Source organism: Metopolophium dirhodum, chromosome 7 (genome assembly GCF_019925205.1).
Source record: "Metopolophium dirhodum isolate CAU chromosome 7, ASM1992520v1, whole genome shotgun sequence".
Classification (NCBI taxonomy): Eukaryota; Metazoa; Arthropoda; class Insecta; order Hemiptera; family Aphididae; genus Metopolophium; species Metopolophium dirhodum.
The window spans coordinates 9124348-9140457 of NC_083566.1; the positions used below are offsets into that span (position 1 = coordinate 9124348).

A 16110-nucleotide genomic window follows, 5' to 3' on the forward strand; every position below is an offset into this window, starting at 1 on the left:
CAATACCGACGGCAGTGGCAGCCCAAAACCAAATAACATTTACAGTAAATTCAACGTATTCATTAGTTTCCTTCTCGAGAGATCGGATCTAAACAGATTAATCCATCATGATTATTCATGTCAAAGGGATTATCCAAGAAACCGTACTATGAACTGTGTTGAACACGGTTATTCTAACTTCTTTCAAACTTTTTCCATTAACGTTTATTTTAAAAATGAACGATGTTTTAAATTTATTATTTAGACATTTTTAAAAAAAATCTATATTCATATGTGAAACAAGTTAATGTCATACCTAAAAATCATGCTTGATATTACAAATCTTAAATAATAATTGTTTGTTAAAACTATAAAATGTTTTGTATTAGTTTTAACAACACTATATTTGTTTCTATATCTTTCAAAATGTGCGATCTAGAGAATTAGAGTAATTTAATGTCTATTTGTATATTTTAATAATTATGTTAGAACATTATATTACATTTTCAAAACTTACCAACAAAAATAGTAAACATACATATGATTTCTAAAAATAAAATGCATACAACAATAAAGAGTAGACATTCAATTTTAAAGCATGTATATTTTAAAATGTAGATTTATATAAAAATATCTATATTATAATAATTATTCAATTTTAGAGACATGTCATATATTTTTTTTAAAATAAAAATTTGAAATCTGTTTGAGAGTGGATAAAAATTATTACGCCCTCAGTAATATTTGGAAGTAATTTATTTTTAAAATGTTTTACTAGGTAGTTTACAAATTTGAATTGTTAATAAAAAAAATATCATCTTAAAATGCATGCATACCCTGTTCCCTTAAATACTAAACATGAATTTTTAATTTGATTCGAAATTCGAATAGTACATAAATAAAACGTTGAAAAAATGTAGTAAAGATTTAATATAAACGTTCGACTAGTGTTTAATATTTTTCTTGTTATAAAGAAATATTCTAAAAAAAGTAATTTAATATATAATTTATAAGAATTCTTTGTAATATTGTATCAATTGTTGTCAATTTTAATTAGCAATGATATTTTAACAAAATACTGGAAAGTGCGTACCTTATTTTTTTTAATTCTACAAAAGTGAACATTTTTAAACTAATTAAAAAAACGTGACACTTTGTTGATTTTAATTAATCAAAACAGTTCTGTTTAAAAAAAAACCATCTTTTCTGTCTTGAGTTAAAATATAATATCATCTAAAACATATTAACTACATTTTAAAACAAGAAAAACAATTATAATCTTTACTCAATGATATTCTATTATAATTTAATTAATAATTGTTTGAAAAAAAATGATAATGTACATATTTCCAAAAAAATAATTATATATTTCACAACATTTATACTGTATTAGTGTATTACCATATTATAAATAAACATGTTACATGTACAACCAATAACCATTGATAACGCAGTGCGTCAACATTTTTACACATTCATTTAAGTTCATCGAAACATGTAGGGCCTACGCATCTCCATTCATACGCATCTTCGATTATCTTACGTGACTGGGGGGAAATATTATATTCCGTATAAGAATCGAGTAAATTAATAATAATATTCGTGTATTAATATAAGCTTTTTTTAAATAGCATTATTAAAATTTACATTTACAATTTACAAAAAATGCAATTTTAAAAATTTAATGGATGTCGTGTTGGAAGTAATACTAGTTTGATTGGATTAGATTATTAATATGCAGATATTTTTTATTGTTTTGGAAGTCACTAAGAAAATTTTGTTTTTAGGTTATCTGGGAGAGTGATAAAACAAAAATTAGATACTATATGATTCGGGTGACCTACAAATGTCAAAGAGGAATTTTTTATAGTTAATGTAAGCAATTGCAAAGAGAGTAGGAATTCTTAGGTCATCGTCCGTTGAGCGTGTGGTTTCATGGCATACCATGGAGCTTTGTAAGCTGATATTTGGTGAAAAGATTAAAACAAATTTTAAAACACAGAATTAGACAAAGATTTTTTTAAGAAGAAGGAGAGTAAACTAATTGGGTGGTAGGACGAAGGGGGATTAGGCAATTTGTCCGGTTTATGAATTAGGATAATGACAGTGTTTTTAATAAGAATTAATGTAAGATGAATAGACGGATCCTATAGACAGAAGATAGATGTGTGTGACATGTATAGTTGATTTGTTCGGTAATTGTTTTATCATTCGATTTGTTATTAGATACTACTTAATATCTTGGTTCCTTGATATTGGAAAATTGTTTAATAATGTATCAAATTTTAGTTAATGTGGGGTGTATTCAGTAATTTATGACATCGGTAGGATTTAGAATGAAGTGTATTCAACGTGTGAAATGTGTTCAGTGTAAAGTACCTATGTCGGAATGAAGAATGAGGAATATAAGTTTAATTTAAAAATCAAACGAATCGTCCATAGAACTATCTGTGTTAACAAAATATCATCACACTCATACATGTTCTGTATCTCAATGAACTATATTACGTTTTAATTTTTTTGTTAAACTATTTTTTTTTTCCGTGAATAATAACTTATTTATTCAGTTACTTTCATTTAACAGTCAAGCTCAATTTTCAAAATAAAACAGCTCTTAAAATAAATAAAAACAAAGAGAAATAAATCAGAGTTTAAAAGCTCCGTAGTAATAAAAAATAAAACCTTGGTGTGCTCTTATTGCACCTGAATGGTTCGATTAGATTTTTAAGGGCTGAACAGGTCCAATTGTCCAAACTGAGCCACCGTATAATACTCAATAAAAAATAATCCAAAATGTATTTTTAATAACGAAGCTAATCATTTTTTGTATTTAAATATACCTACTCCTAAGATCACTCTTTTGAAATCCAAACTCTCGCTATCTAATAAACTTACCAGATACAAGTCAATAATTCGACCAGTTTGAAAGTATGGTATTCAGTTATGGGGTTCTGCAAAACTATCCAATACCAAAACTTATGACTATAGTAACGTCTTCTCTTTAGTATTTCAAAAACAATAATTTTCATAAAGTCCTAAAAAAAATTCCTACCTTTAATCAATTACCTAGCAAAATTATATTACTTTAAATTTCATATTACATTAAGCTCTCACAGTAACCCATTAATCAAACTACTATTCTCTATCTCACTTCCCGGTAATGTACGTAGAAGACTCAATATATAGTGGCCTAGAGACCTACTAAAATAAAAAAAATAAAACATTAGGTAAAACCTAAAAAGTATCCTGGTCGGGTAGCATTGCCGAGTGTCTGCCCATAACGCTACCTCCTGTTAATAACAATGTATAAAATTTACCTATTGTACTAATTGTATTGCATAAATTGTAAATAAAATGTTTAATAAATAAATAAAACAGACCTACCTTTATCACAGACCACCCATTATTATTATTACTATTAACATTCATTAAAGACTCGTATGGCGTATAATATCTAAAATAATTTTACGAAAACTAAAAATAACTTTTTAATAAAAATTAAATAAGTACCTAATTAAAATAATAAGAACATTAAATAAAATATTGTAACTTCGTATTTAAAATCAATATAACCTTTGAAAAATTAATTTAACGTAACTTTTTTATATTATAAGTATTAATAGTATTCATTAACTAACTACATCAAATCTAAGTTATATGATTTAAAAAAATTAATTTGATAGGTATTGATACAAAACAATTATATTTATTACATAACTTTCTAAATGATTTTTAAAAATGTATTACATATTTTAGTTATTAATTATTGGTACGTCATATTGTCTATTATTAAATAGGTACGTATTGTTGTGTAACTTTTTTCACTAATTCTTATTTTAAAGCTTAAAATTATGTGTCGAAGTATTAAAAAATGTAACTATCTAAAATAACAATAACCAGGCAATCATAAATTTGCATGCAAATAAAAGTATAATATTAAAAAAGTTAACTCTAGACATAAAACGATAAAATATATAGATTATGCCATCAATTAATTATATTTTTAATTAAAAAGTATCCCTTCCCCACTCTTAACTAATGAACAATAATTCAAACATTTCCCTGTTTTTAACCTACATAATATTGTATTTACATATAATAACAGGGTGTCTCACCGCACGTTTGTCCTCGTACATGCCCGGTTGTTGGCACACTATAATAATAAGCACACTAATAATGCGTGTATGTAAATATGCTATTTCCGTATCCTGACTAAATTTTAAATCTGACATACCAAGTTAAATATTATAATACTTATAAAATTAAAATTAATAATTCGATTTTTTAAAGTATTAATATAGTATATTATATCTATAAATAGATTTTCGTCTCTTTGCCTAATTTTTAACAAACGTGACAACGAAATACGAACAAATTAATTGTTTAACCATAATCGACTATATTATACTAAAAATATAAATAAAAACAGTTATGATTGCGACTCTCTAATACAGTAAAAAAACGTATATTTAATTCATATTTATTTATTTATCACACTCTTATATTATAATAAATTCTTGTATGATGTAGATTTTAAATTGTATAAATAAAATAAGTATTTTATTTTAAAAATAACATTGTTAATATTTTACTTATCTAACATTACGTGACCTGAATATTAATTGAATTAATAGTAACTTCTGGTAGTCTAAAATACTTACTTAAACTATTATGTATATGTACATTTTATAATAATTATTGCATCAACTTTTTACTTTTTTCTGGCAAGCCAGTAAAAAGTTTTCGTGGTATGATTTATTTAACCAACTAACTTCCAACTAACGACCAGTTAAGAAGTTTCCTCCCTTTTTCTCTTTTAGCCTTAAGATATAATATGCGTTTGAAATAAAAATATACAAAAAACACAAGTCTTAAATATAATGGCTAGTCTCAGGTGCAGTGTTTGTTAAAAAAAATTAGAGAATGTTTTTTTTTACTTTCATGTCCTAGCATATTATTATAATAAGGGTAATTGATTATAAAAACACGAACATGCATTTTTTGAGCTTCTTCTACTTTATTGTTTATTGTCATATTATGTACTTTTCATCTCTTTTATAAACTCTACTTTCTCGACAAATTAATTGAAACATGTCTTTTCCTCGTTATATTCTCATGCTCACTAAAATGTAAAGTGCAACTATATAAGTATAATTTTCTTAAAAATACCTATTAAAAACTTCTTAAAAAGTTATAAGAAAATAATTTAATTAATAGGTACAAAACAGTTAGTTAAATAATTTTTGAAAATTTCATTGAAACCAAAATCGACCTAATAATAATTATAATTTATAAAGCATATACAATACGTACCTAGTAATTATTATTTAACACTATTTAAATTTTTTTAATTTTGTATATTGTGCATTGTTTACTTCTATGGACTATGACTAACAATATTATCTTTACAAAAAACCAAGGAACTCGCTCTGCTATATAATAGGTTTCACGTGTTCATGGAATAATGTTAAAAACGTGATTACAAACTTACAAAAAACAATTATACACATTACACACACATCATACAAAAATCAATAATATACCTATTATTCCTCTCTCCACTAGGAATCTAAAATTATAAATTATATTTTTATACTTTTTCACAATTTTATTATTGTTACAGATTTTTATTTCTATAAGGTTTTTAGCTAAATACAAAATATTCGTTATTCTCAATTACATAATTAGTTTAAATAGATACTAATTAATAATGATATTATATTTTAATAAATTGTATGTTATTTAATTGATGATAATTAGTGATAATTAGTCATGTTTCAAAATAAAATTAATTATTGACGTGGTATCTGGGCACACTTTAACCGAATTACTATCAATTATTATCCATAGAATAATCATGCAAACTTAATAATAATATAAATTCAATAAAAATATATTTATAACAGAATAAAAAATTTGATCAGATATTTTAAATAGTATACTAAAGTTTGTTTTTAAATCATTTTTTTTTTTATATAAAAATATTACAAAATTTAATATCAAATTAATGAAAACAAAATTAGCATTTTCATTACACCAGAGATACACACAATCAAAAGGTATTAAAAAATAAAATTTTCATATAGAATAGAGTATTTTACCTAAATATTATTGTCAGAATAATCTTTCAGTCAAATAGTAGTTTATTTTTTTTCATTATATAGATGATTTTAGTACTTTAATATAATAAATATAATATAAGTACTACATTTTCTCAACGCCTGATATATATTATATAATATACAAAACAACTAATTCTATTCTTTAACAACGTAATTTTAAAAATTATCTTTGAGAAAAAAACGATTTATTTATTCTTCGAATACTGCAAAGATTATTGTTTTCAATTGTTAAAACAATAAGCCGTCTTAAGAACTATTTTCCTCCCTAGTGTTTTATTAACAAAATTATACTTTTTTTTGATTTTATTATAATTTAAATAGGTTTTATTTTAGTATTAAATAATTTTCTGTGAACTGTAAATGAAAATCTTAATTTAACAAAGTATTATCGATATTTTTTATGTAATAGAGAAATTATTCTCACTGACTTCGTCATCGATAGCAATATAGCATCTTTCGATAGAATATTATTAAAACTATTATAATAGTATAATCTCAATTTACGTTGTAATAAATTATAATGATAAAAAAAGTTCTGTACCTACCTAAATAAGCTATATTATTTCCACATTTTGAACGGTATGTTTCACAATTGTATTTTATATTTAATTAATAATACATAAATATTAAATAGTTCTTAAATCTTAATTTAAAAATTCCATCATAGGTACTCGTATTAAACAAAATAATTATCATCACGTACTTCATAGAATTAAAAATTTAAGACAATATTATTAAAACATTTGAAATGCATTAGGATTTATTATTACCACGAGTGTATTAGGTTATAATATGATAATATATTGTTATGAATCAGAAATTAAAAATACAATATAATAATATTCTGATTATTATGTTTAAAGTTTTAAACTATTATCTTGGATTATTAATACTTTATAAAACTAAAAGTAAAACAGTATGGCTACTGGAATTAAAATTTTAAAATATTAGAATATTTTTTTTTAATTAATAAGTGATAATTTGTTGTTTTTGTCTGTTGTTTTTATATCAGTCTGATTTTATCTACTTTCACAGGCACACAACCAATTGGTAGCTATGCTGGAGAAAGACAACTTTGTTGTTGATGACACTCAAAACATAGCCGGTGATGTGTCTCTGCCGATCAAAAAACTCCAAGAAAAAGATATTCGTATAATTCTGGGTAATTTCAATGAAACGTGGGCTAGAAAAGTATTTTGTGAAGCTTACAGGTAATTATATTATGATTTGTTACCTACTGAAAATTAATTTAATTAGTCGGATGTATTTTAATTAATGAAACCTTCGCTAATTTAGGGTCGGTATGGTTGGTGGCAAATACCAATGGCTTATAATGGGTACTTATGGTCCAACTTGGTGGAATGAAATGAGAGCGCCTTGTCCAGTGAAACATTTGAGTGCGGCGTTAGACGGGTGCATACTTACAGATTATCTGCCTCTATCCACTACAGGGGAAATCACCGTGTCTGGAATAGTGAGTAATGTGCCTATTTTCTTTATAAATCACGGATGGTGATCACCTAATATTTGTAAAACAATTTTTTTAAATTTTAAATTCACAATTAATACAGTGCGTTCAAATACTATTTGCCCCTAAATGTTGATAAAAACTAATTCGGAATTTACAGTACAATATTATTAGAACCTGGTAATTTAAATAATATTTTTTATGATATGCAAAATTGTTTAAGCATCCAATATTTTGTATTTCCAAAACATTGGCGATTAACATATTAGAACTAGTTAAAATCTACTATAATAAAATTATATAAATGATAAAATGATGATTATTAATTTAATATCGGACACTAATTATTTCAAATAAATGATTATATTTTATAGAACATTTCTGCTTAAAAACATGCAATATTCTAAAAACGTATGTTGACTAAACCACTATCATTAACTTTTGATATTTTTATATCATAATCTGAAAAAAAATACTTTTATAATGATGTTGGTATTTATTAATTAGATTAAACATTGAACAAATAGATTTTTTATAAAAAATATTTAAAGTTCATAAAAATTTGATACCCTCCCAAAATGTTGGTCTATTAGCCCACTCTTCAATTGTTATGGCTTACGATTAATAATTAAAAAACTATTAATTTAAAATTAGATATTTAAATAGGTATTAAGTATTTCAGAAGAGCTACAAATTATTAAATGAAACATTGTGTAGTTTACAGTGGATAGAATGCATTCTAGACCCCGTTTATCGTTCATTGAGTTATTTTCAGTATTTCAAGAGCTGCTTGCATAATGATTTTAACCATTTGGGCTCTCACTAAGCTAGTATTAGTATACTATACTAGTATTTATAATCAATGCTATCAGTTACACCACTAAATATTTCATAATGTTATATTCCATAAAATAAGATGACCATAGCCTATGAAATATGAAATATGAATAATATCATGAAATAACTAAGTAAAGCAAACTTTTTTTACCTAGTTCACCACTTTGTCTGTAAATAAAATTTTTGCGTAGCATTCAAGCGTAGTGTTTGTTCTTCTTTAATATTTACTTTCAAATTTATATCATCATTATTTTAATCTCACCTGTGTAAGGTATTTACGTTAAATTTATAAAATCGAGATGAGTGCCAAATACTCGATTTCTATTTCCTATACAACAGTTTTTTTTTTATTATTATTATTGAGTGAATCATGATAACATTTTAAATTTAATTTAAACTTTTAAAAGAATGAATACAAACAACTTATTTCTATATATTTCTTGGACATAATATTAGAGGGAACTTTTATTATAATGATGTATGGTCTGGTATAATTACACCCATACCCTTTGAATCTGTGTCATGCTCCATAAATAGAATAAAATCGTTTTCCAAAACATTGCGATAAATATAAACGACAGAGACAACATAACCATTGTGACTTCTGATGTAGAATAGATATAACGGGAAAAAAAAACGTCTTATCGCGTTTTTAGAATTTTCCGTGTAATTAACTCCTATGCACGAACACCACCTCTGTCGTCGTGGATATAGTAGCGGCTTTGTTACTCACGTTTCTCAGGAAATGAAATGAAAAAGAAAGGGAAAATAATTTACTTCTCCTGCAGAGAGAAACCAAGATGCTATATGGGTAGTGCAAGGAACTATTACGAAGGGAAAAAAGTTGGCCTCCTTTCAGGCGGCGACGAAAGCGAATACGATGCTAATGACCGTGGAAATTATTTACCCCGTGGCCCTTAAAACAACGATCGCCACCCTTTTCCTTCAGTGGAGTCTTAACAATGTAAATAACGACTTTGACTGATGTGAACGCGTCTTTAACAGACATGCTGTTTCATCCAGAATGTTTCGCTCGCATCACCCAAAAAGTCTCATTCAAACGACATATTTGCATTTAATGATATTTGAATTACTTTTTTACATTTTTGTATGTAAAATAAAAGTTATAATATCTATTTATAAATTATAAGTCAATATATTTTGTAAGCATTAAATGTGGGCATCACAAGTTCAGATAATGTGACTCAGCAATCGTAACGCAGATTTCTTTTTCGGTTTACTGCGATGGATTCTTTTTAATAATTTTAAAATTGTATTTCCTATTTTTCGATCCATTGTTAAAAATTATACAATGTACTCAGACTTTGTAATTGGACATCTGCCCAAAATAAAATCCGGCCATATAAAATGTGTAATAGTTAGTTTAAAACAATTTAAAATATAATAAACCGAGGATTAAAGAAAATAAATAGAAAAATTGAAATTAACTTTTTTGAATTTTCATATGTATCAAATGGTCGTAAATAGCCGTTAATATTTGTTTCCAATATTTTTCATAATATTCTATGAATCTATATTCTACATAGATGTGGGTTACTTATAACAACTCTATATTTTTGAAAGACTATCGTTAAATGAGTAACCACATGATAAATGTTTTTAGTTTCAATTTTAACAGTGAAAACAATTTTAACAATGAAAAAAAATTACCCTCATCACCCAGGGCTGTAAAATATAACATTTAATAAAATAATTAAATATAAAATCATACGTTATATTATACTGAAAAACAAATTCAATTCTTGTCATAACCATTGAACCATTCTAAAAATTTAAATTGCATTTATCATATTTTGTATTCAAATGAATACACTACCTATACCTATATGAAAAAATCAACATGCAATCAAAAGGTTAATATGTATAACATTAAATACAGTAAAATAACGATAAGTGTGTTTTGTTAAATATACTTTCATAGCTTAAAACCAGTGTTAATCATAATCATAATATTTAGTGTAGATTTTTCATTTGAGTAGTATCTATATAAAATCTTAGTCAGAATATCTCACATAAGCAGAACTCATGTCTTATTCTACAAGTTTGCAAGACATTAGCTAACGAGTCTCTAGGGAGACGGTCACAATATGTAAAGTAGAAAATGTATAAACAAGATTTGCATTGCACGTGCATGGCAAAATGTCTTGCCATATTTTAATGGGAAATTTGACATTGTGCATAAGAAATATTTAAATGTATTCCTGGCTATTGCCCAAGTATATACCCGCGAAATTCTATTCAATGCTTGACGTTACAGTGAAATTATTTATGCTCTGTAAAATACGTGCGGCATACCTTTTCCTCCTTTGCCCTATATGAAATTCTACTAAATAACGTAAAATGTTTGAAAAATGGATAGTATATTTCCCTTGCCCGTCGAACCAAATATTGCTTTTATACACCCACCTTCTCGTTTAGAATAATTATTTGATCATCGTTAAATAGATAAACCATTGAATTTAGCCACAGTGTACTTACATGCATAGGTAACAAATCAAATCAATTAGGTAACCAATTCATACACTTCTATAGTTCAGTAATGTGTAGTTTAAAATAAGACATAATATTATATTTTATATTTTACATCCTTGATTTTGTTTGAATACATGTATACAGAGTTAAGACAAAATAATAGCACCCACTACCCATATGTTGATTTATTAACTGTTCATATTCAAAATGTCACTCCTACTGCTTACATTTTTTATTTCTCTAATTTATCATATTTATAATATTATACTGTATTCATTCCTACCTATATGAATACTAATACATACTTATTCTCTTAATTATTTGTACACAATGAAAATTACAGCGAGTATAGTTTTATTTTCCAGATTTAAATTAGATAATATATAAATATTACAACTAAAACAGTACCTATCTACCTATACAGAATAATTTAATTTTAAATATTCAATGAAAAATAAAACACCTTGGTCATCTCAAGTTACTACCATATTATGACTGATTAGTGATTACCTACGTGATTTGTATAAATTGATATGTTAATTTCAATAACTTTAAAATATGTTAATTATTAACGATGAAAATAAGGTAATAACTTTATATGTTTTTCTTATAATAATAATTTCAATAATTCATAAAATAGTTAAAACACTGTCATTGAATGCTTATTTCTTTTTTCTTATTATTAAACTTAAATACTATTTTAGATTCTGGGTGGAACAGTTAGTGTATTGGTAATGATTTCAACTTCGAAGATGGTTTCTGAAAGTAAATTGGATCTAGTTAGTACTTTGTAGAATAAAATATAACAGACTCCTCTTACTTTTCAAAATAATTGGAAAAAAATAAATAGTTATTGAAAAACGGTATTTTACGGGAAACCAGTTTTTAACTAAATTGATATTGTTTTTTTGTTGTTATTCAAAAATGATGGACAAACAATGTCACCATAATACATATCTAGCATTTTATAGACGCATAAATTAAGAACATTGGCTCGGTGTGGCGTGGTTGTTGAGTTCAGTCACTAAACGTGTTCTGAGGCAAGCACCAGCCGGTGTCACTAATTCCTGATGGGTGACCGCCCGGGTCTTTAGTGACAAATCCTTGCCACACATAGTTGACCATATAATTGCCATTCAATAAAAAAAAACGTTTCTAATCAATATTAGACTGGTATTAGTCAGATCAAATCATAAATATCATTGGTACCGAACGGCATATTAAAAATATTACATTTTGATTATGTATTGCGTCCCACAGCAATAAATAAATACTGAATAGGTACCCAACCAAGTATAGAAATCTTTCCCACATATTATATAGATATGATAAACACGGTAGATGATTGAAATGCGAGTAATTGATTCAAATTTGATACGAAATTGACGGATGTACTTTTTATTTACAGACTTCAAAAGAATACCAGCAAGAGTACGACATGAGGCGTGGAAGTGAATACTCCAGGTTTCACGGGTACACCTACGACGGGGTATGGACCGCCGCTTTAGCTATACAGGAAGTGGCCCGTAAAGTGCACCAATCATCGCACGACAAAGGCATCTTGAATAGAACCATAGCAGACTTTCAGTACAGGGACAAAGAGTGGGAGGATCTCTTTCTAGAAGCTCTCACGAAAACTAGTTTCGAAGGAGTCACGGTAATAAATTATATTATTATGCACAATATATTGTGTGTGTTTACTGTTGTATATGATTAATTTTAAATATTTAATTTATATCAGGGTCCAGTGAGATTTTACAACAACGAAAGAAAAGCCAGCATATTATTGAAACAGTTTCAAGGTAATTATCAGTAAAATTTTATAATTTATTAAAAATATAGATTTTAGATTAATTTGTCATTCTTGAATATTGATATTTTGGAAGTAAATGTTCTAGAGTAACAGTTTGTCTTCAGTTTTTAGTTAAACTGTAGACTAAGTGTCCAAGTACAATAGTGATGTAAATACTAAAGCCTGGGCTGATTTCATACTTTATTCTGTTATTCAGATTTCAGATATTGGTTCAAAACCCGATATCTGATAAAGAAAACAATATAAATCACGTGATTTATAAAAAAATATCTTGCATTTCTCTAAGGGTGATTTATTATTTATAATTACCTTTTTAATGCCAAATTGAAATATTCTTTTGGTTAAATCACTTTACAATTTATTGATTAACACAATCATAAGTAAATATCATAGACATATTAATAATATATTTACTAAATAATATAGAGATTTTATTTGAACTCCAGATTGTTTAGTACCTGTTGTTAAAATACAAACATTCTTAGTACTCTCGACTAATTAAATGTTTAATCACTTAAAATTATTGTCTAATATTGAAGGGTTTAGGGGTCAGTGTATATTAATGGACATTTAATGCAACCGGGCAAAGTGGAAAAACATCATATCCATTATAACAGTAGTGTAACTGCTTACCCTATGCTAAGGCCTTTAATCTCGGTTATTATATTACTCAACTCTACACTTTAATTCATATTCCTTAGAATACTTTACATAGAACGTCGGAAACATTAAATGTCACTATATCTCAGTGTCTCCATCTTCCTATCTATTTACATACATACATACATACATACATACATACATACATACATACATACATACATACATACATACATACATACATACATACATACATACATACAAACATACATAAATATGAACAGTTTCGCCAAAAAAATCATGTTTGAGCTACCTCTTTACCTATAGCCTATAGGAGTTTCAAGTAATCTATTGACATGACTTTTTAAAAAAAGGTCCAGTAGTTTATTGAGGTTATTACCTCCAGATGAAATCGATATAAATATATAGAAAATTATATACGTAATAGGTAATAGGTATATATTTTATTTTCGTTCTATATTTTTTACCCATGTATTTTTTGATAAAAAAACTTCCAAGTTTTGATTTTTAACTCGCAACATGAAGTGATTACGATTTCATACTCTAAACCAGAATATTAATTTTGTTCTTAACTATGAAAATTAAATATTATTTTTAAGTAAAGATGATAGTGGAGTGCAACGGCAATGAATACCTTGAAAAATGTGTGGTACACCTTTGTAAACTTTAAAAGTTTTAACGTTAACTAATAGAAAAATATATCTTCTCAGAATATTTAAAAAGTCTTATAAGGTTACCAAACACAAAAGTATATTATAATATCTGCATATCTGCATTTTCTTCTTTACATATTTAAGTATTTCAAAGAATACAGTGATATTTTTAACATGTTTAAGGCACTTAGAAGTTATTTAAACAATATTATCAAATAATCTATAACATATACAATATACATAGTCTGTAGTTTATAATAATAACAAACATACAATAACAGATTATGTACCCACTTTATATCTAATGATAAATTGTCTTAACAAAATGTAAGTAAAAATTCTCGATAGTGAGAATATAGAGAGTATACAACATTTTGCCGCAGCATCTTCTTAAGTAAATTTATTTATGTCGACATTCACACATAAAAAAAAATGTTGATAACAACAAAATTGAATATTATATTAAGTAAACTTAGCTTCCATTAGTAAATATTTGTCTTAGAACTTAAATTTCGATATTAAGTTGTAAAATAACATTTTAGGTTTGAACATCAAGATATAACATTTTAAGTAATCATAAATGCGTGATTATTAAAATATTTATCTTTTTATTTTTAGTTCTTTATAATTAAAATAGTACCTATATTTGGATAATATTAAAGATATTTTTATGGTAAAATTACTCAATTCAAATTATGTACAATAGCCTTCTTTGATGAACCATTATAAAGAATCCAATAATTCGTGGCATCGTTTCCTTTTTGTCCTAGCTTATATTTTCTTCTCAAAAAAAAAAACTTAAATGAGAATAAAAAATTAATATTTTAACTATGTACAGCTAACATTTGTATCGCATTTTTAAAAGAAAATCTTTCGTTTTATAATTATTAATTTTCAAAATGATACTTCATGATTTTCTGTAGAGTATCTATATACCTACTTACTTAATTATAAATTCTGAGGAAGAAAAAATTCAATTATTTGAATTTTTCTTCACCCTATATCATTCATCATTTATTAAAAATCCATTATTAGTCTTAGCATTGATTATAAAAAGGTGGATAAGTGGATGTCGCTCTGCTGTACAGTAGGTTACAAGTGGGTCACCGTAATGGATGGTGTTAAATTTGAATTCAAATATATAATATCATTGTATAAGAAAAACGATTCTGAGCGAAAACGGTCAGTCAGCCTATGATTTTACCAAGTATATTTGATGATATTATTGTGAATAAAGTAATTTATATATAACCTATTTACGTGGAGCCTTGTTTTAAATTTTCAATCCTTACTACAAAATAATTATTAAATTTTAAATTTGATATATTTTGATACAATTCGAACTTTAAATCCTTATAAAAAAAAACTGTGCCTATGTATTTTTAATATTTTTCAACTGCTATTAGAACGATATATCAGGAACCTTATATTCAATTTTCACGCTTTTTTACCCAACAAATAAAAATTTATTGATATTTATAGAAAAAAAAACTAAAAAAATTGAAAACTGACAATGTCCGTAAACAGCTCAAAAAGAGTCAAAATATTTTCAACATTTTATGGTGTATAGAAAATGCTAATATAAACATTCAGTGAAATTTTCAAGTATCTACAGTCATTCGTTTTTTAATTACAATAAAATAAGAAAATCGTTACATGAGAAATCGAGTAAATATCAAATGTTGTAAAAATATAAATTTCAGACGCTCATAAAAATTTAATTTAAGTTTCTTCTAGACATTTTTTTTTTGATAAAGGTAGACAAACTTATGAGTAATCTTATATTACATATTCAAATTTTAGATTTAAAAAGAAAAATTTTTATGAATTCTCATCAAAATAATTTGCTATTTTTCGTGATTTTTCCGTATTTTGTCAAAATTTGAACTTTAAATGCTTATAAATAAAAACTGTGACTAAGGATTTTTAATTTTTTTCATCTGCCTTTGAAACAATAACCTAGGAGCCTTCTATTAAATTTTCAAGCTTTTTTACTCAACAGATAAAATTTTATTGATATTTATAGAAAAAAAAACTAAAAAAATTGAAAACTGACAATGGCCGTAAACAGCTCAAAAAGAGTCAAAATATTTTGTAAATTTTATGGTGTATAGAAAATGCTAA

General features: G+C 25.8%; 1 protein-coding gene across 2 annotated transcripts in view; it reads left to right on the top strand.

Annotated features, from left to right (window-relative positions):
* The window catches only part of LOC132949634 (gamma-aminobutyric acid type B receptor subunit 2), a 297294-nt gene that overhangs the window by 261666 nt on the left and 19518 nt on the right, over positions 1 to 16110 (top strand). For both annotated transcript variants that reach the window (XM_061020617.1, XM_061020616.1), the window contains 4 exons: positions 7137 to 7312; positions 7398 to 7575; positions 12308 to 12556; positions 12641 to 12701. In XM_061020617.1, coding sequence (XP_060876600.1) covers positions 7137 to 7312; positions 7398 to 7575; positions 12308 to 12556; positions 12641 to 12701 — 664 coding nt within the window. The remainder of the gene's footprint in view (positions 1 to 7136; positions 7313 to 7397; positions 7576 to 12307; positions 12557 to 12640; positions 12702 to 16110) is intronic.